The sequence below is a fragment of the Anguilla rostrata genome, chromosome 2 (genome assembly GCF_018555375.3).
Source record: "Anguilla rostrata isolate EN2019 chromosome 2, ASM1855537v3, whole genome shotgun sequence".
Taxonomy (NCBI): domain Eukaryota; kingdom Metazoa; phylum Chordata; class Actinopteri; order Anguilliformes; family Anguillidae; genus Anguilla; species Anguilla rostrata.
In genome coordinates, this window is record NC_057934.1 from 17,069,714 (window position 1) to 17,092,354 (window position 22,641).

The 22,641-nt window shown below is 42.7% G+C and overlaps 1 protein-coding gene across 4 annotated transcripts in view; it reads right to left on the minus strand.

The window, feature by feature from the left end:
- LOC135247430 (zinc finger matrin-type protein 4-like) overlaps positions 1–22,641 on the minus strand; it is a 60,650-nt gene that overhangs the window by 32,286 nt on the left and 5,723 nt on the right. For 3 of the 4 annotated variants that reach the window (XM_064320873.1, XM_064320875.1, XM_064320874.1), the window contains 3 exons: positions 12,460–12,564; positions 8,787–8,879; positions 2,319–2,478 (listed from right to left, as the gene is read on the minus strand). In XM_064320873.1, coding sequence (XP_064176943.1) covers positions 2,319–2,478; positions 8,787–8,879; positions 12,460–12,564 — 358 coding nt within the window. The remainder of the gene's footprint in view (positions 1–2,318; positions 2,479–8,786; positions 8,880–12,459; positions 12,565–22,641) is intronic. The other variant, XM_064320876.1, reaches the window with a different exon arrangement.

The following is a 22,641-nucleotide window of genomic DNA, read 5'->3' on the forward strand; positions in this document are numbered from 1 at the left end:
TTGACTTCTCTGCTAGTAGCCAACCGACTACCTTCTGCCTTTTTCAAAGCTTGTTTTTAGCCCTAGCCTAATGTCCAGTGCTCCGAGATCCCTAAGTAAGACACTCTGCAAATCGAATGTATTATTCAGACTGCTTTCTTTCATTTAAGAAATATACCCAACGACCCTTTTAAAGACAGTAAAATACAGAAAGGGTAAAATGTGCTTTTATATCGAGCCTTGTGGCCTACTGGAATGCTCTTTGATTGGTCCGCCAAAAAAAAAAAAAAAAACTTTAAGGAACTACAAATTATTCAGAACACTACAGCTAGAATTTTAACCAAAACCAAGAAGATGGCAATTTAATGCAACATCTGCATTGTCGCCCTGAACCTTTTAGAATTGTACCTTTTAAAAGGCTCTTTCAATGGTTTATGAATCTGTAAATGGTTTTGTGTTGGCTTAAATTTCTTATTATGTCCCAACTCGACTCCATAACTTGCCATGGTGTATACAGTACAGACATATAAAACCACTAGATTTCTGAGAATGCACCAAGTCAGTCCATCAGTGTAGCTGTATATTCTACCACCTCCAGCCATGGTCCATGGTCATAACATTTGGGCAATCAATGGGCTGGAATCAATCTCTGACTCTCTGTCCAATAGCATTGAGACTTTTATGATTTCCCTCTTGGCCACAGTGTTGTCAGAGCTGTCAAAGAAAACTGCTGACTCGCTCCTCTGTCTATAAAAATAGTTATATTGGCTAGAAAGATGCCATGCTCCAATTTTATATTTTCATTCTTAAATTATTCAAGAATTTCAGAACAGTGTCAAAAAGAAGAGAGAAAACAAATAACATAAGCAAAGTAGACATTTACAGAAATAAATTTTAGTTGGACACAATAGGAGAAATAGAGCATTTGCTGACTATGCTATTCTTGTCTCTGTTTATTTTATGTCTGACCATCCATCCTGACTATAAGTTTCCTTCAAAAAAGGGTCACAACGTTGATATTTTTCTGTACTAAAATATTAAACTACTACACTGCCATTTCTGATTAATCATACAAAGTACCCTGCTATATCACCCTAGTACAATAACAGGACATGTTAAAATGACTTCAGGCTGAAATGGTGAATATTGACACTCTCATAACCTCCTCTAAAATTCCTGCCAAAAAACCAACACCCCCTCCCTCCATGTCTCCCATCCATTATTCAGGTCAATAGTAAAATAGCGTTGCCCAGTAGGAACCAGTCATGATCTGCAACCTTTCCCATGGTAATGAGGGTCCTCACTGGGCACAATACTGAATCATTGGGAGTTTGATTGTGTGTGTGCATGCATGTGTGTGTGTGTACGTGTGCGTGTACAAAATTTCATGTGTATAGGTTTTTTACTGCATGTTTGTGTGTAAGCTTGTGTGTGTGTGTGTGTGGTGTGTCAGTGTGCATGTGAAGGGTTGTGCTAACATGTCTGTACAATTGCATGTGCACAGATGCAGGTTTGTGATAGTGTGCGCATTTATGTAGGTGTGTGATTGTGTGTACATATATGTGTGTGTGCATTTCTGACATGTATGTGTGTGTGTGCATTTCTGTAGGTTTGTAGTTTTGTGTGTACGTGTACGTGTGTGGGTTGGAGGGTAGGGAGATGGGTTCAAAGGAGAGCACTGCAGCATCTTCATTGTTACCGAAGCTTTCAAATTCAAATTCAAGCCCATGTTGCCTGAATTCCCACTGCTCCAATTTACATCACAAAGGGAAAACACATTTATCAAGACACTCACTCTATGACATCTTATGGTATCAGGTGCACCTAATTTACTAAAATGTTGTTTATAGCTACTGCACTTCTAAAAATTAAGCTCTATACCAGTATGATTTTTTTATATAAAAAACTATGTTCCACATTTCTAAAGGGCACCTTCACTCCAAAATGAGCCCTTGAAGTAAATTGTCTGTCCTCCATGTTGTAAAATGTCAAAACATACAACATAATAGTCTTATACATATCCATCACCGTCGTCGTGGCCACCACGCCCATTCTAAACTGGCAGTAATTGTCAGAAAGCAGTGCCCATTTCTAGTGTGCACATCATGGGAGGGGAATCCAACAGCGGGCTGGGGCCAGCCCCCCCATTCACAGGAAAACTGCAGCAAAACGATGCTGTAATAGACCAGCCAGACCTAGCTTTTGTGCTACCCTTCATTCCGTGTGCGCATATGCGTGTGTGCGTCTGGGTGTGCATGTGCATGTGTGTGCGTGCACGTGCACATGTGCGTGTATGTGCTTGTGTCTGTGTTTGTTGTGTCTGCAGCTCAGGGTGGCACCTGTTGGAGCGGGCATGCTCGGTGGCTCCCCCAGGACCAGCCGAACCCTCTTGGCGTGCGTCTTGCCCTGGTAGTGGGACTGCGCCACGATGGCGGAGGTGAAGAACATGTTGCACAGGGTACAGCACTTGTTTCGGTCCACTTCGGTCTCATCGCTGTCCTGGAGAGGGGTTGGGACAGTGTTGGGGGCAAGGAGGGGAGGTGGGATAAAGGGCAAACAGAAAGGATTTTATGAAATGTCCATTGTGATCACAGCTGGGTTATTCAGTAAAAGTCATTATCTTTTGGAACAAAAAGTGCAAATGTGAAATTGGGAGAAAATACAGAAAAACAGAACTTTTCCTGGCTCTTGAGAAAAAGACAAAGATTTGAAAATTATATTTGCACAGAGGTATAGCCTAGGGACTGAAATAACTCAAGTGAGCCAGAGTATTAATGAAAAGTCTTTTCTTCCGTTCATGTGGCAAGTTGCCATTAGGTAAAACCAAAAACTGGTTCCTTTTAACAAAGAGCATCGGCTGACAACAAATCAGCTCAGCAGTCTTCCAGGTAATGAACAAAAAAGTCAAACTGTACTTAACACCTAAATTACTAGGATGGTTTCTAGCTTTAAAATTATACCATTGCACAAATGATAATGAGAACCCAATAACGGTAACATATATTAATACAAATTTCTTTCCCAGTTTTTAAAATGTCATGTGTACTCATTTTCAATGAAGAATCATTCGTACTGAATGTATTTTTAAAAAGGTTGAATATGAATACCAAATAAAAACAGGAATGCATACCCTAAATGCAGACCGAATTGTTGCCATTCCCAGCAGTTGTGGGTGATGGTAATGTGGGGCCGGCTCAGTCCACCAGGAGGCAGTATACAACCTCCACGAACTCATACACAAGCTAAGCGCCCCACCATCTGTTATAACACATTACGCACTGAAAGCAAAATCTAATTCTTCATTCCTTCAGTGCTTCTGCTGATATCTCAACGTAATGCAATTAAGAAAAATGTCCACATCAAAGTGGCACAAACACACACACACACTGTAAGCATGCACACACACACACACTCACACAAGAAGGAAAGATAAATAATATTACTGGTCCATTATATAGATTTGGCCTTTGCGAGGCAGTTGGACTCATTTCCGGCCCTGAAGCTGAGGGCCTGGTACTTTTTGAACAAGCATTGCCAGCAAGTACCATTTCCTGGATCCAACTTGTTCCTGGCCATTATTCATCCAGTGTTCCACTGCCAATAACCGGCTTTAATTCTGAATCAAGCAGCAATGTTTGGACACAAATCTCTTGCTGCCTTTAGGGAAAGTACTGTAACTGGCATACAAAATGCATAAATAAACACAAACAGGAGGAATGTGCGATGTATAAAACAGTGAAAAGAGAGAAAAGGTATGGAAAGGAAGAGGAGCTCTTGCTCAGTACTGGGGGAGAGGGGTCATTTTCTCAGAAGAACAGCCAGAATTTTTGTTTAAAACATCAGAAACCATAGAATCTCCCCACTGCACCAGGAGAAGCCTACAGAGAAAACCTGACTTCCTCCATGGTGAAATAGAGTCAGAATCTCAGGGGCGGATCACTGTGGTATAATCATTTTTCTTTAACTCATGTGATTTTATTTTTTTTTCCAGGAAGTTCTCTGAGCATCGCTAAACGTCTTCAGGATGAGCTCCCTACAAACTTCTTTCCAGTTCAGACCGAGCAGGTCATGCTAGGACTTGGCATTAAGCAAATCAGACAGGGAGTAATCTAGCAACCCGTCCCCAAGTACACCGCTGGCCTACTTCCCGAGGCAAGTGGAGTGGCAGCCACGTGGAACCACCGTGGAGCGGGAGGTAAAATTCAAAAGCAGTTGAGGGTAATGCACATGCAAGTGTGCTGCACACAGAGAAGACTGGATGTATACTGTACACACAGGAGACTGGGTGTAAACTGTACACACAGAGAACGTGTGTATACTGTACACACGAGACTGGATGTATACTGTACACACAGGAGACTGGGTGTAAACTGTACACACAGAGAATATGTGTATACTGTACACAAAGGAGTATGTGCGTATATTGTACACACAAGTGACTGGATGTACACTGTACACACATGAGACTGGATGTATACTGTACAAACAGGAGACTGGGTGTATACTGTACACACAGGAGAATGAGCGTATACTGAACACACAGGAGACTGGATGTATACTGTACTCACAGGAGAATATGTGTATACTGTACACACATGAGACTGGATGTATAACTTACTGCTGTCATATTGGACCATGTAAAAGTGGTCATGCGCCCAGGTCAACAAAGAGAAAGTTGACAGAGACAAAAATATGAGTTTGGAATACACTACTCCATCCATACCAAACATGGAATTGCTATATGGATAAGAAACCCAGCTAGAACATGAAAAGTATTAAACTATCAACAACAACAGGCAAATGGTTTCTGAACTTGGCAGTACTATCATGGATATTGTTTATTTCTTAATGCCATTTTATGGGCTTATTTAAAGAACATATATTGTCATAACTCTCTCTTTCACTGCTGTGCGTCCATTTCCCAACAACCCTGCAGAGTACAAACTGAGAAAATACTGTTTGAAGAATAGCACTATCTTTAATAAATAATAAACAATGAAAAGCCTGGAATATTTTACTGGAAGCTCTTTCACTGTCTACGAATTATGCTTCTGCTACATAAAGCGCAGACCACACGTTTGAACCCTATATTGAGTGTTGTGTGCAACATGATGCATCTCATTACAGTCACTGGACTAGGATATTCTGGCACTGTTTGACCAACTAGAGTGAAAGGGATGGGTTAATGTTATTACTGTTTTACATACGCATTCAGTTTAAATATGATGAATTTTCCAAAGAGAAAAAAAATCTATATAACAAAGAAGTCTAAAATCCACGGGAGTAATTAGCGATTGTATAAGGTGCTGGTTCAGTGAAATAACAGAAAGTAAATAGCACTTAAAGAATGCATAATGATGAATACAACAATGTACCCATCATTTATCTTCTTTTGTTTCAGCCTATTAGGCATGCTGTACACATCATTGAGTGGTTGAGGCTGTGAGTTGCAGGATGAGGCAGGTTGGGTCACTGGAGCTGATCTCAGGTCAGAATGGAGGTGTCCCCTCTCTTATTGAGATCCATCCCAGGCTGATCTGGGAACGCCGGGAAAAGGAATGAGAGGAAGACAGGTCCTCGTTTGACTTGGGCCTTGGATGAGGGGATGGGGGTTTGGGGGGGGGGGCATGGTTTAAGGACCTAGTGGCGCAGTGCAAGGTTACCAGAGCTGAAAGCTGTGAGCTGTGGGTTTTGAGGAGGCTTAGCAGTGTGAGTGTGCAGGTCACTATACTGAGATCGTTGTTTCCCCAGGAAGCTGCCGTGTGCCCCGCCTTCACCGGTAACTCCTCCCCCAAGAGGAGGTTTTTTTTTCTTCTTTTTTTTTTTAGACTGCTCTTTTTAGACTGTAGTCCTGAGTGGAACTGTGATAGATGAGACCATTCATTATGGAGGATAGGGGAGGGTGGGGGGTCCCTCTCATGTTGTGTAACTGTCTGTTTCCAGCAGCTGCTGACCCAAATCCTCCAGGCTGGGCAGCAAAAGGACCAAGATGAGAGTTCTGTTTGGGGGTTAGCCTGTACACCAGGCATGCAGGGCAGTGGCATGCAACAAATCTCTAATTCCCCTCCAGCCAACTACTGTTTGTGTATGGGTGTGTGTGTGTGTGCATGAGTGTGTGTGTGTTTGTGTGTTCATGTCTGTGTGTATCACAGTGACACAATTTATTGTTAATAGAGATCATATTAAGCTGTAACCTCAAAAGAAATAATGGTTTTAATAAAGTAACAATAACTAAGAATCCTCTGGATCCAGCTAGATTTACCACATGGGAGATTCCACACACACCTACACACATACACACATGCACGCACGCACACACATACACACAGACTTGTGGTTTGTCAAATATGTCAAAATCCCCTTTTGGGTTTTCGCTGTCATCATTGAAAGTGTTTTCTCTGTAATTCTCTAACAATGGACGGGGGACAGGAAGAGCTGTACTGAGCTGAGCTGAGCTGTTCCTGTACTGCTCTGAACATCACTGGAAGGCTAGAGCGATGGGGGTGGGAGGGGTGCAGTTCAGGGTAGTCCCACTCGGGAAAGCGGAGAGAAGTGCATATCATTTAGAAAGTCACACATTATGCAAATATTCAGGGGATGCCAGATACATTAAGCAAGGATGTTATGCGCTTCCCAAACTGTCATACCCTAAAAGTAAGCTGTTTTTGAAAATGTGGGGTTGCATCTGAAATTACTTACTCATTACCAACATCTTTTTATGGAGGTGAGGATTAGCTTCATTATTTTGTTTAGTCCATGAAAGGATTTAATCTAAATTCACACATACACTTTCTTTCTAGCACATGGCAGTCTCCCCTTTTCTCTCTTCTCTCTATCTCTCTCTCTCTGCTATATCTGCTATGGCTCATTTACATGTGACCTATATTGCACACAAACATAATTAATTAGAGTGAGTGTTGGTACTAGAGCTCTGAAAATGCAATGGCCTTGCCCGGCTCTCAACAATAGTATTTAAATTAATTTTGTGTTTATCTGACCTGCACGTGCTTGCTTCCTGCGTTACAGTTTTCGGTGGTTGTAGAAACTGCGGGACTCTAGAAATGTACCCTCGGGCCAGCAGGAGTCTACACCAGGCGTGTAACCTTTGATTTATTTGGAAACTGTAGGAATGCATGCCAAACCACGCCATGCCTGTTCCTGAGTATCCAAAGGAACTGGAGGCAGAAACCAATGGGCCAGATTTACTGAATTCAGCATCTAAAGAAAGAGAGGGATGACGCACTGTACGCACCAGCTTTACTGAGATTTACTGAGTTTAGCATTCAAAAAGAGACCTGATGTTCTGTGTAGAGTGCCTTTAAAATAGCCCAAGGAAAGAACACCGGATTTAACGAATTTAGCCTTATAATTCTGGTGAGACATACATGAAACATACACACTACCCCTCATGATGTGCAAGGCTATGGTTATAAAGAGGACCAAATCTAATCCTTGTGACGTGCTCCAAAGCAGGATGAAAATGTTTCAAACTGCTACTCGCACAAGTTAAAGGAGAAAGCAATGCTTAAAAAAGATTTTTACAACCTATTTCCCATTGCCTTTAACCTACTTTCTCTTCAGATACCCACTGCCTTGGTCCAACTCAGTGGCAAAATTAAGCACTACATTCCACCAAAAGCAAACCTATTGCAGCTCATCTTTAATACAAATCTGGGCAGCACTTAGTGAAAGTCTTAATTTGCTCTTGAATGTTACTGAGTGATTGATCTGAGAGAGAGAGAGCATGTGCACAAGCATACCTGTGTGTGAATGCAGAGGAAGAGGGATGGAGACAGGAAATTTTATCTCCCGAATAACCTCATTTTAGGGCAAGTCCTTCTGAGGGGATGGGGAGCCCAGCACTGTATCTCCAGGGGAGGGTGACTGGAGAGGAATCAGTCCATTTGATTTACACTCCCCAGTGTTCCATATAAATGCTGAAAATTCCTCCACTAAGGAGCTTCTAATGAGCAGCCAAGCCAGACCAAGGCAACAGTTACCTATTATCGGCAGCTGAATTTTTCATGGGGTAATTAATCTCTCCAGCAGAGATTCCATCAGTAATTATATGAGCCAGGGTGCTTAGCAGCAAGCAGGGAGGTGGGGGTTTGGTTGGTGCAAGGCGGGGGGGGGGGGGGGAAGCTGTTAAAGATTACCCTCCCGGTGAAAAAACACAGAGGTGTCTGCATCATCATGTGAGCCACGTCTTTCCTCTTTTTTCTTGCTTTTATCTCTAAGACACACTGAACGTGAGAAATGGCGGGAAAAAGAAAAGAGAACTAAAACTTTTGTCATTACCTCCCCTTTTTTCTCCCTCCTTTAAAATAATCAGATCTTAATTGAGAGTTCACAAGACCCTGTGAACAGAAAGACAGACGGCTGACTCCCTTCAGGAGCCCAAGTTGCTCTCCTGCACCTCCCTGAGGAACAGACCAAGGAACAAATTAGTCAGAGAATGTGCAATATCGCCCCTCTGTCTCACTCTGAATATCTTATCTGTTTGTTTCGATGCACATTTTTCTTTCCAAAAGTTTGGATACAGAGATCTAATCACTGCTGAGGGCCTTTTCTAGCACCATTTTCACATTCTCTGCATCAGAGTGCAGGAACCAGGCCTGGTTCCAAAGATCAGATCTTAAAACTCAGGACCCAGGGCACAGACACCAGACCTCAGGCCAAAAGGTCTAGAGACAGAGAGCATATTTCATTAGCTGAAGTCTCCAGTACCTTCTGTACACTCCTGTTGAAACTAGAAAAATGCAACGGGTGCAAGCGTGTGGACAAGGACCCAGAAAAGGGGGACCCACCGGGTTGTCAGGTCTCAGCCTCTTGGAGGGTGGGCCCCCATCCTCGGGGTGCAGCATGTAGAACAGACGCACTTTATTGGCATGTTTCTTGCTCTGTGGTGAGGTGGGAGGAGGAGAGAAGAGCGGAAAGGAGATGAAATAAAAAGAGAGGATGTTAGGGAAGGGGGAGAGCAGAGGGGAAATGAGAAATAGAGAGGAGAGACGGGAAGAGGAGGGGAAGAGTAGGCAAGAAAATGTGAAAAAGGAGAAGAGATGGAAGAGACATTAGACACTAGCGTAGCCTGTATTATTCGCCACTTCAACACTTTAAAATCTCCTGGATCATAAAGGTAGCACAGCAGCTCCATGGCCTGAAGTCTGAGCGTTTGGAATCTGCAACGTCGGACACTGCCATAATAGCCTCCTGTTATACCAGCCTCCAGTTAAGAATGCTACAATCCTACTGGAGCCAGTTGAGCAAGTGTATAGCAAAAAATGAAACCTGCCAGAAAAATGGAAACGGAGTGCCTTGCTGTAAAAACTGACAGAACTTAAAGGAGTCTCCATATAAAAAAAAAAAGTAATCAGGAGTCCCTGTCCACAAGCTGTGGAACTGCAAAATGTAAAGCTTATATCCTTCTTGGCCAGCAGAACGCTATAGTGATTAATCGAATGGTGAATTCTGAGTGACGTTCATTCATCAGGCTATTTCGCAAATGCTGCACAGGGCGAAGGCCATTCTGTACCATTCGTTTGTGGAAATTTGGGGATTCGCCCTTGAGATTCCGACCTTCATTTTGAAGCAGCGGTGAGTTAGCGGCGTTGGCTTTACGTATTTCACGTCTTATCTATCTCTTTTAAAATTTAACAGTCCTTCTCTGTCTGAATGACGGAACACGTCACTCGCATGTGCGCCTGTCCCTGTCATATCCACAGCTTTCACTGAGCCATTGGGCTGAAGGAATAATCTGAGGGAATTCACAGAAAGAATGCCAATGAACGCTGTTTTAATACACGATGAAATGTCATCTTCAATAACTCAGTTCCAAGTCCTCTTTTGGGAAAAGCAGCCTTAATCTCTTGTTTTTTTCTTTTTTTAAAGCGCACAGTGGACCATGTGGCAGCTTTGACGTGGGAAGCGTATGAGTGCTGTAAAAGTTTCACCAGAAAAACATGGGTGTGAATATTCAGCTGAATGAAGAATGTTGCAAAGACAAACTGTGTCACATTTTAGCACACTACTGTGAGCGATATATCAGTCTAGCCATTAGCAACAGAGAGCAAAATAATGTGGAAATGAACAATTCTCTGTCAGGAGAGGTCCTCATTACATTATATCTCTGCACACAGTTACACTACATCGGAACACACAAATTTTACCAGTATATATCCCAGTGAACATTTCTGTGGTGAAAATTCAGTAAAACACCATCTAGGCGTTCAGTGATAATTGGTAAAGGAACTTCTAGGCAGAGTAGTCAGGCTAAGTGAACGCTACTAGGTTAACCAATTGATTACGCCGAAATATCTTTCAACCTAGATTTGCACCCCTCTAGAGGTCTAGATTCTGACTTTTGCTCACTGGAAAGATTTTGAATCATTTCCCGGCAACATCCTCAGTAATTGACAACGGTTTTCCCCACTCACCCACACCCTTTCCTCTTTTTCCCTCCACCCATTCAAGCAAATTATTTATTTTGGAGAATAATCTGGATATATGTCTGCTTATTTAGCAATTTTGGAAAAGAAAATGTAAAATTTGAAGTGGAACATGGCTTTTTTTCTGGTTGAATGATGTAAATGTTTGATGCTAAGTAGTGTACACTACTGTGAGTGCATGGAACACACTCACTCCTTCTTTCACTAACCATCACAGACACAGAAACACATACACACAGTTCCTGGTCATCCAGAGTTGCATTAAAGTATCTTGACAGGCAGACCAGAAACAGACAAATGTCTGTCTCTCACTAAATCTCAAGCGAGAGAGATCTGACGTGAGCTGTAGAGTGTAAGCCCTACAAGCTCCTGCTATTAGACCAAAATTTCTATTTTCAGCATCCTCTCAATGGGCCTCACTCTCAAAACACATGTGCAGACCTTTGTTTTAGTGCATATCCCAGGTGTACGAGATTATGAAGGCTGGCTGTTTGTAAATTTTATGCGCAATCCTGTTCATGTGATTTGCATAAGGAAACAGCCATGGACAAATACAGATAAGAAAAAAATAATGAATGGCGAAATGCTCTTGGACACGTTCTTACACCTGTTTCGTGAATCAGGCCCAATGTGTGACCCATTGTCAATCTCTCTCTCTCATGCTTTCTCCCTCTCTATCATGTGCTCTCTGTCTCCGTCTCTCCCTTTCTTTCTTTCAGTCTCTCCAAAGACGGATTCTCCAGTCCTATTTCCTGAATGAATGCTTATTCAGACGCCTACCCCTCTTTTGCCGCTCCACACTACCCACACCCCTCCTGTTCCCACAGGGCCACTCCATTGAGACTCACTCTATTCTGTCCGGCAGGTTACATTAACTATCAATGGAGCCCTTGAAATGGTGTTATGGAGTAAATTAAAACGGACCGATTAGACAACATGACACTTTTAACCAAGTTCCTTCTCCCTGATGCTACATTTTCAAAGGACGCACGCTTTTGAATGCACCCTTGAATTTTCAGGCCCGCCTGCTTTGTCAGTGCGGTAATGCAGAGCATCTTTTCATCTGAAACATGCCTATGTTTTCAGAATACAAGCACAGGCTGCAGAATCCCCAACAAAAAGGAAAAGGATAATAGATAATAGAGAGAAGAAAACTTTACACACTTATAAAATCCACTGTGCTTTGTCCCAGATTCTGTAAAAACAGATGAGCAACTCGCACAAGAGGACAGGAGCGCTTTTATACATCCGGCTGTTTGTCTGCTTCCTCCATATTTGTCACCACTTACAGCACCTCTAAGGACACCAAAGCAGATAAGAGGCTGTTTGCAGTAGGCCGTGATAAATATAGGTATAGTCCATCTGAGTGGCTCAGGTGGTAACAGGACAGTGAATTCCTGTTTTTTGAGGTAAACAACCTCAAAGGGACCAGAGGGAAAGTGGACACAGGAAAGGTCGGATAGAAGAATTAAAGAAACCATGGCAACTGACGCTATTTCAAAATGGGTATGCAAGAATGAATGAATTTTATTTTTGAAAAGGCTTATTTATGAAAAAATATTTGATTTCACCAGTTACTAAAATATTGTTTCTCCAATATGAAAATGTTCATAATGTGAACACTGGACAACAATAAATCAAATAATAATCAATTCAACGAATACATTCAACTCATCAATGTCAAAGTTGCATTACTAACATACATGAAATGCAATGAATAAGCAATAGATCACAGTATAGCCACAGTACATTAAGTGAATTAGTGCAACGTTAGGAGACTGTGCACTTCAAGAAAAATGTATTTATCCTTAGCTGACGACGTAGAAAAATCAATCGCATATGGTGGGGGAGGTTCAGTTTCGTCCTAGTTTGCAAAGTATGGACATACCGTTGATGTAAAGCACTCATGTAAAAGTTGGCACTTCACCAGGCTGTCGATGTTGGTTCAAAATTGGTATTAACATTTAAATGAGGGTGTTGTATAGTTGGACAGCTAGTGTGGTGGTTTCCTGTACCCGTATAGGCCTATGCTTACCTCGTAGTGGGCGACACGCTGGGACTCAGAGATCAGCTGGGCATTGCAGATGTTGCAGTAGCTCTCCGTGAAGAGACTTCCGTCACCAACCCCCGCGGACTTCATCTGCACACGTGGACACAAGGACAAGAGGTGAGCTTCTGCAAACACATGTGCACACATGCACGCACGCACGCGCACACAAGAAAACCAGGTGAAAATGCATCCAAGTTTATAACGTTCTACCAACTCCCAGGAACACAGACTGTATCTTGTAAATGTCAATTTATCTATTCAAACAGGACCTCTCCCCTTTATATCGTCCCGTAAATCATCAAGAGGGCATGATGGCAGCTATAAGGAAAATTATGTTCAAACAGATATGATGTGATGCCTGATGTAGTTGTGCATAACTCTGGATTATTGGGAGTTGGCCCAGGTCTTTGTTGTGTATGGGGAGAGATTTTGTTTTTGTGTATTTCTGTTTGGGTAGAGAAACATGAAGGAACAAAGTGACCTTATATTACACTCATTTAGCAGACCCTCTTTCCCAAAGTGCCTGTCAAAACAAAATACATAAGTGCATCCATTAGGTTTATAAGAGCAGCAGTAACCGCTGAAAAGGAAGATTTCTCCTATTAGTCTGTTTCAGGGTAGCATTAAGTTCTAGAATCAGTACCACGACTCACACAAGAATTGTATCGACACACATTCATCAATCATATTCAGCACTAAACGATACTCTTCTCAGCATAAGAAGAGTGCGTCTCGGGTTAAGGGAACCTATCACTGAAAAACAATGACTGCAGATTTTACAGTAAAAGTCTGCAAAATTGTGAATGTACAAAATTGTAAACAGCTGTTATGTAAATAAGCATTCAACACCATAATACATTCAGCATTTCCTAGATATACAGCCTGCTACCTTATGCTTAACATACTGTAACCATTGTTTACATGGCAACCCAGATGCCAGTATTTTACCATAAAATTTACTTTTTTCATTTTATTATTTTTTTTTTTTTACAGTGTAGGTAGAGTCTGACTGATCATGTCAGGGGTACCAAATGGTGAAAGTTCTGTGTGGGTTCATGTCCAACAACATGGGACTTATTGGTGGTTCTTCCAGTAATAATTCAGTAAGTGGTTGACTACTCTATTACCTCCCTAACTACCTCCAAGTGAGTGTTTGTTTTTTAACCAGCAGGTTTGAGCAAAAACACACAAGAGCAGGAAGGTCTCTGGCCTTTAAAACCCAGTTCAAATTATTAGAAAATTTGTTACATAGATCTCCTGTGAAATGTTTCCCAAATTATTTATTAGAAACCTCTACACATCCCTTACTATTTTAAGAGAATATACAGAAAGAGATCTTCCCATACAAATTCCAAGTTCATCTGGTGAAAACTAGTTCTTGATAATTGCTGAGATTCAAGAGTGAAATTCTTGCGTGAGAACCCTGCCAATATCTTGTGGTTCCCGTTTAAGTAGTCTGACATTTTTGAAAATTTAAATGATATTTCAAATACTTTGGACTGTATTGAATTGGCCAGCAAACATTCCAGAAGTACCAAGCTTACCATTTGTATGAAATGTCCGACCATTCAAACGTATGTCCATACTTACATGAGGAACAGAATTAATAATGACGCCAGTCGCCATGGCAATGGCAGTTGGCCCCAGCAGTCATCTGTTTGGCCCTGGCCCCGAGGGGCCAAGGTGGCAGCAGGCTTATGTTCCGGTCTAACACTTCTCCTTCCAATTATCCCAATAAATAATGATTTGACATGATACACTTTCTAATGGCTCCCCCAGTACCCCAGTACTAATGAAACTGCTTATAATTACCTTAGGCCAGTGGTTCCTCCTCCAACCCCACAAGGGCAGACCACCATATATAGCTCATTCAAGTGAGAGAGGCGCACCAGGAATGAGGCACATAAAACGTAAGAACAGGTTTAACTGGTGAGATTTTTCAATCTCATATTGTTTTTCACACAAAGTCTGTGTCTGTATTTTGATTTGACCGACAGTCTGTGTCTGTATTTTGATTTCATAAAACTAAGCACAGAGAAGCCGCTCTTGCATAAGTGTGTGGTCGCAAATGGCATGAGAGTTGTAAAAGCATGTTCAGGCTGGGCTGTCCAACCAGTGGTTTCTGGAAGAATTCTACCCACACACCAGTGTTATCAGGTGGCTGTGATGGCGAGGTTGTGACTGGGAGAAACTTAATAGTCAGTCAGCTTGCACTGACATTGTGGTGCTGTTTCATTGAGTGCATTAAATTCATCTTTTGCAATACTTGTCTGTATATTAAAAAAATATACAATTGCAGATTACCCCCCAACGTCCCTCCATATAACATTAGGGTATGCGTACCCCACTTTCAAAAAATTGGCCCGGTAACCAGGGACACCAACTAACTAAGAAGCCCTGGTGTTGCTCTATTGTCTTTTTGAAATGAGAGCTCTGGAACGTGGTTTATCAAACAACCGTAAGAGTTCCCCCCATGAAAAAGCAGAACGTGAGAGCTTGCTGTCTTGGTAACGTGTCTGAGCTGACCTGACATTACCCTTCATCAGTCAGTCTCTCTCTTCTCTCATCATACAGTACACACACCATGGCATTTCCAGTCCTCTGGAAAATTATCATTCTTGAGGTCAGAGGGACCAGGCACAGAAGCCAGAGCACATTGTGAGTCTCCACATCTCAATCGTCACATTTCTCCAACATCCCATCATCCCCTGGGACACCTGACCAGGCTGAGCACACCGCTTCATGCATCATAGCGGGGACCAAGATTGGAAGGGTGGGGGTTGGATGGTGGTCAAGGGCAGTGGGGGAAGGGCTGTTACAGTCCAATAGAAATAGAATTGACAAAGTACTAGGATGAAACATTTGTCAGCCATTCTTTAGCCACCCCCCTCTCCTGCTTGCTTTTCAATCTGCAGCCTGCACCTTGAACAAATCTCATCTGTCCCCTGCTCAGCTCAGTGAGCAGGGAGCTCAGCTCGGGCTGGCTTTTTGATGAAGGCGCCATTGTTCAATCATGGCTCGCTTTGAAAGCTGCTCCAAGGCCGTCCAAGCAGACACTCATAGAAGAGCAGGTCTGTGGACACTCCCTGAACCCGCCTAGACCCCCCCCCCCCCACCTTCCTCTCCCCCTCCCCCTATCCTGTAATCACACTCCAGATATTCTACAAGGATTCTGCCTTCAAAGGACATGAAGAGTCCCTGCCAAATACATTTCAGCCCAAGTGGGAGTTTCGATTCATCTTTGTGCATCCCTGGTGGCTCCTTAAAGCGCTTCAACCCCCCCAAGATCAGAGCCTACAGTGTGGGAAACAGGGACCACTCTTCACTCCAAAGATTAAGCACTCGATCCTCCTGAGTGAAACACAGAAAAGGTGCCTGAATTTTAAATCTTGCCATTCCAAGCTGTTGGTTTTCAAAGGGGACTAGTGGTTTGGGAATGCAAACAGTACTGTAAACACACACAGACACAGAAACAATTAACCCCCCCCCCCCACACACACACACACACACACAGAAAACCATGTATCCATGCATATATGCACACAACACACACACACACACACACACACGTACACACATGCTCGCTACTACAAACAAAAACAAGCAGGTAAATACACATGCAGTACATGCACCCATGCATACACACAGTCACATCTGCTTGTCCACACCCTACACTGTATCTACATTGCATTACATTACATTATAGGCATTTAGACACTCTTATCCAGATGACTTGCACAACATTCTACATAGCATTTACATTGCATCCATTTATACAGCTGGATATATACTGAAGCAATGCAGGTTAAGTACCTTGCTCAAGGGTACAACGGCAGTGTCCTACCTGGGAATCAAACTTGAGACCTTCAGATTGCAAGACCAGTTCCTTACCCATTATATTACACTGCCACTTCCATATCTAGGACAGGCTGGCCTATCAGGAGGGAGAGTGTTTTGTGGGGCCCACTATCCTGCTTCCTCTACTCCGCTCACCAGAGTACAGTGTGATATAATCTTCTGCAACAGGCCAAACTTTCCCCAGTCGGCAGTAAAAAGCCAAGGTACACAACGCACATCAATCCGCACTACGTACTAACCACTAACGGCAGTGTAGCACAGTGGGTAAGGAAATAGGCTTGTAACCGAAAGGTGATAGGTTCGATTCCTGGGTAGGGCACTGCCGTTGTACCCTTCAGCAAGGTACTTAACCTACATTGCTTCAGTATATATCCAGCTGTATAAATGGATACAATGTTTTTAAAAAAATGCTATGTTAAAGTTGTGTAAGTCGCTCTGGATAAGAGCGTCTGCTAAATGCCTGTAATGTAATGTACGTAGGAATCCATTACAATGGCCAACCTATTTTCTCTGTCATACCCTGGTCATCTGCTTTGGGAAACCAATGAAAACATCTACATCTCCAGTTCTGAAAAAGATTTTATGACAAGGATATTTACAACGATCCAGGAAGATCTGCGCTGTGGCCTCAGTGTCACTGGTTATAAATATCTCCTTCACAACTTTGGGTTTGATCTGTGGCTCTCAAAAAAAAAAAAAAAAACAGCGCCATTCCCGCTCAGTCTAGTCTGCAGCGGGACAACGATCCTGGCGCACATAACAGGCTGTCGCTCGCTAAGTGAGACGTCCGAGTCGGCCTGAATGAGAAATGAATGTCAGGCCTTGGCCTCCCCAACCGCACGCTGTAATATCAAACTTAGCGGCTAGCGCAGAGGACGACAGGCTCCCTTGTTTTCACGCTAAAAACTTAAAGGCCCTCATAAGAGAGAGTGCTGCCCTGATTAAATGCAGACCTACGGTTGGACAGACCTTCGGTTGTAAAAACGGTGTTCGCCGCTTGCAGAAAATGCCAGCCTTTGCCAGACATGACCGGTCCTTGTTGGGGTCTGAGGCCAGTGTGTGAGCTGAAGGCTAGCGATGCTTAAAAGTTGATGAGCGCAGTGGCGGAGGCGTCTCAGGGAGCGCATGAAAAATGCATCCGTGAGCGGAGATGAAAAGGATCTGGCACGACAGAGCAGGGATCCCAACCCCCCTTTTCTCCCTTTGATGTAAATGAAGAGGTTTCAAACCATTCGTGCCTCTGTAAGGCTCAATAATTTATGTGTTTAAGATGCTCCAATCTCAGATTTGTCACCTAAGGCTGTTGCTTTCCTTTGATAAAACAGTCTGGCTCATTTCACCTTCTATCTCTCTCTCTCTCTCTCTCTCTCTCTCTCTCTTTTGATGTGTGGCCACAGTTGCTCGTGGCTGCTGGTCATTTTTCTTGCTTTCCCCCCTTCTCTGTCACAGGTGGGGGGTCAGTTTATAGGTCACCATAACTGCAGGTAGAGACAGGGAAGAGCGATCATTAACTGGAACAAGCAGTGAGACCTTGCAAATGGGTACAGAGCTCCCTCAACCCATTCCCCACCATGTCCCTGCCTGCCCCATAGAAAATGGCCTTAATAAGGAAAAATAGTAAATTAATAATTGGGCTCTACTGCTGAATGTTGCTTCAGCATGAGTTTCATTGTTTAAAAGCATTTTTTTAATACCAACCATTAATGCTTCATTGTACAGGTAGGCTTGTAGCATTGTTGAAATCTCCACTACCAATTCTGGCTGAGCCACAGTAATAAAAAGTGCAAGAATTTCCAATAACGGGTTCTGCCATTGCTTCTGTTAAACAGCACAGCCATTGTGTTGGAGGACTAGCATTCTTTTCCTGGCAGACATCTGATGCCCAATCAACCACTCAAGTCATTTCTTGTGCAATGAGCAGGAGGGAATTCCTGCTGACTGAAGCCCTCCTTGGTTGACGCTTCTCTATGGTCAACTGTGCACTGGCCCACAAGACTCTGCATTGGCACAGTCAGTATTAGACCCAGGACCGTGGAGTGCGTCACTGCACTAAGGGCTAGTGCTCTGTTTGGAAGCGCTGCACAGAAAGACCAATATAATAATCTTCCCATACACAAACCACGCCAAGCTCTTAGTTTGAGAACTTTGGTTGTTGCCTCATTTTTGTCATACAAAACACAATATTAGTGTCATCATTCTGGCTGAAAATCTGAAGTGAAGCTGATTATTTGAGAAGGAAAATAGGAGGGCTACAATTTCATTATAGCACTTTCTCAATTATGTATCTATTGTCTATTCATATTGAATTGACCCTTCCCCCACTGGCCTTGACCACCATCTGACCCCCACCATCTGAATCACAAGATGAAAAATATTATTTTACCCATTACTTTGTAATACCGTAATACTGCTTGCATAAATTCCTGCAGTTTTCTAGGCACCTGTGGCCATACTGTATGTGGACAATAGAGCTAATTTCCATGGAAATTAATCTCAGCTGTCAACATATTCAACATTTCATTGTGTGACACTGTTAATTGTTTGCCACTGGAATAGGGAGATTTTACTTGACTGCCGTATAATGAGCATTATTTCAAGAGGATAATGGATCCAATTAAACGTTTTTAGTCAAATAAAACTGAACAAAAATGTTTTTTGCTAAGAAAAAAATGAATACATTTTAGGAAGGTCAATTTGTTACAGTCATTTCTACTTGAGCTGTAAAAACCGCCTGTTTCCATCTCAAAATGTATAAATAGGATGTCTTTGAAGGATACGGGCAGGCCATGTTGATCCAGGTAGCCAGACACAGGGAGCTCCTTTCACACCAATAAATTAAAGTATAATGCATTTAGGGAAACTGAGGCTGTCACTTAGAATCATGTTGAAAAGCATTTTTCTGAAGGGGCTGGAAATCCTCTCTTTAGGTAGACAGAATGCCTCTGACACCATTGAAAGTTTGTGAAAAACAGGGTGAAGAGGGTGACATACTGCTCTGTCCCTGGGAGAGGGGTTCCCACCAAACCATTCAGCCAGGGAGCAGAGACCCCAAATCACACCCACACACTCACCTAAAGTATGCATTTCAACCATATATTCACCCCAAATGTCCATACCAACCGCACACTCCTCACATAGCCTCATCACAATCACACACTCACCCTACAACTTCACTGCAACTACACACTCACTGCAAATCTCCAACACAACCACACACTCTCCCCACATCACAATCACGAACTCAGCCCACATTTCCATCACTCTCTCACCCCCCAGAGAGAGAGAGAGAATTGACAGTAACGGTCCATTTGCAAAAGGTACTCTACCAAGAAATACAAAGGTTCCAGATGGTGTAAGTCCTCATACAGAAGGTACAGGCAGACTCATCTCACCTTCTTTCCCACTCACTTCTATGGGAAAGGGTATGTGTGAATAGAGTGAATAAATAAATCCAATTAAATAAATGCAGCCTCACTTACTACTTATGCACAATTTGTTAATTGATATAAACAAACCTTTTCTAATCTAATTCTATACGGGACCTTCCAGAGAAGCACACAGTATAATTTGAGACTTGCAGCCTACCACCAGTTTTTTCTCCACAGTCCACTAGCTGAGCTGTATAGTCGTTGCATCAGAGGGATTCATTTCATGCATATCTGGTACAGGCTTTCTATAGCCACTCAAACAAACATGAGTCAGATCTGATAAATGGTGAGACAACGCTCCTGTTGATTGATGCCCTCCTTCCTTGGGAAGAACTATGACCTATTACACTTCATCCTGAGGAGCTGTTGGCCACAGCCACCAATGCTAAATACACACTTTTGACTGTGTTAAAATTATGCTTTATTTTTTTCCAGAGCATAACAAAAATAAATACACAGCCAAATAATAGCACAACAGCTCAGTGAGAAACTGGACATTATATGAATGCAGCTTCTTTTTACAAAAATCACTAACATCTTCAATCAATAGCATTACTTTGGGAAACTACATTCCCAATGCATTCTGAAGCTTATGGCTGAACTGCCGTACACTGACATGTGATCTTAAAGAAAGAATCAATGCAACCTAACACAAACTCTGGCCAAGGCCTCAGGCAGGGTCCTGTGTTATATTACTGAATGCATTACATCAGTGGTTCAGACACAGCTTGATCTGATAAGTTTTTCCCACAATCAATGTTTTGGAATGTTCTGATGGACCCGGAATATGCCTTTGCAACATCTATCACAGCTACATTCCAACCATACACATATACATTAATGTGATCTCATTATCAGTAGCTGAGCAATTGAGGCCTTTAAAAAAATAATAACAGTGTCGTAGCAGTAGTAATAACAATAAACCAGGACACTGAAGTGTTCTGGTGGGTACATTATGGCGTGGGCTATGGTTTCCCTTGACAAAAGCACTGGCTAAGTAAATACATAATGTAATAATCATTTCTATAATTGTGCCTCCCTCTCCACATGATACTGCAAGGAAGAGCGGACCACACTTGGAGAAGCAATGCATTATGGTCCTTCGTGCGGCCCCAGGAGAGACACGAGGAGGAGAAGACCTGAGTGTAACGAGTCCACCCACGCTCATAAAGCGTACACGTTCAATGTTTTTTTTCTTTTACTTCTTTATTATAAAAATCAGGCTAATAATAGCGAATGGGGAAATGCCTGCGGCTTAGTGTCCAGGCAACATGGCAGTTTATGGTGTTAATACTCTGGGCGTCTCCTGGGTGATAACTGAAAACAGTGAATGATGGTGAGGGATGCAGAGACTGCGAGCAAAGAAATCTTCAATATACTGATGGAGAGTAGCAGTAGAAGCGTTAGTGTTTATTAGTAGTTCATGGTCATGGACGGAACTGTTTGGCTATTTACATCAACAGGGAAAGTCCAGTTACAAATAATCAGCATAAAAAAACCCGAAGAAACACATGAGAATAAACATTCTCAAATTCCATGCCGTTCAACTTTTTCATTTTTAAATGTGTGTTGCCGTAAAAATAAAAAAATAAATAAAATAAGCATTTGACCTTTGTATGCTATTCTGCTAACAATGCAAGGTGAAACTTTGATAAGGATTACATAACACCTTCAAAAGCACAGCAGAGGGATTCATAAAAATGTACATTAACACAGACTACAATAGGTTGTGCTTCAAGTTGTGAGCCACGGCATACCAAAAACGGAACGGATGGTGAGATATCGCTCCCTGTGCTGGTTTATGTTGCTTGGCATCAATGTACATGACCACTTACTGCGCATAGAGATTATAAGGTGAACAAACATTGTGTTCCTATAAAACCCCGTTTCATCAAGGGAAATCAAAATTGAAACACGCTATCAATTCTAATTAAAATGGAACAGTACCACCTGGGAGGAGCAGTCACGTGATTTACTGAAAGAGCTTTATTTCTATAATGGCAGATGAAAGCAGAGCGGCGTAGACTGGCTCAGGGCAGAGTCCATGCCTGAACAGCTTGTCAGTCACTGTGATGCTGTTCTCTGCGTCCCTACAACAAGGTCCCCTTTGAGGCAGGGCAGCAAACAGCAGTGTGGCGGATTGACCGCTCTGGGCGCAAAGCCATGCCCCTTCTGTGACATATAAATCTCTGAAAACGGTGGAGGGCAGGTCACTGTACTATAGGGATGGCAATTCACAACAGTATGGTCCCTGACGTACAACAGCCGATGTAGTGCTGCCCTGAGTTCCTAAAGCCCCAAAATGAAAGTGATGGTTTGGAGCCAACAAATCCTTTGGGTGAGACGCCCCAACTCACTGCAGTCATCAAAGTCCTGCTTATGTTCCCCCCAAAAAAATCACATGAAGCACATCTGGCCACCTAGTCATCACCTCTACACTGGCCGGATAACCCCTTGCATTGCTGGCCAGTTTGATTCCCCACAGAAGTTCTCAGTTGATCTACTCAGCTGGACTAAAATAACAAATGCATCACTGTTTCAGGTGCTGCTACTGCTGCTGAACATGAGTCCATGGGGCCGATCTGCTTCACCTGAACACCAGTGACAGTGAAGCGACAGAGGTTTTCTGTGAGGGCTGGGCACAGGCTGTTCCAAGCACCTTTCTCCTGAGGTTTAAATTGGCCTTCATCTGCCAGGGGAACCCAGTGTGGGCTCTGTGAGATCACAATGACCCACATTCAGCCCGGTATAAAGCAGTGTGAAAATGAAATTTTGTGTTTTGTGGATAAAGGGTTTGGAGGACTAGAATGAAAAATGAAAGAGGAAGAGTATGGATGAAAAGAGAGGGCAGAGAAACAGGGTAGAGGGCAGAGAATTATCA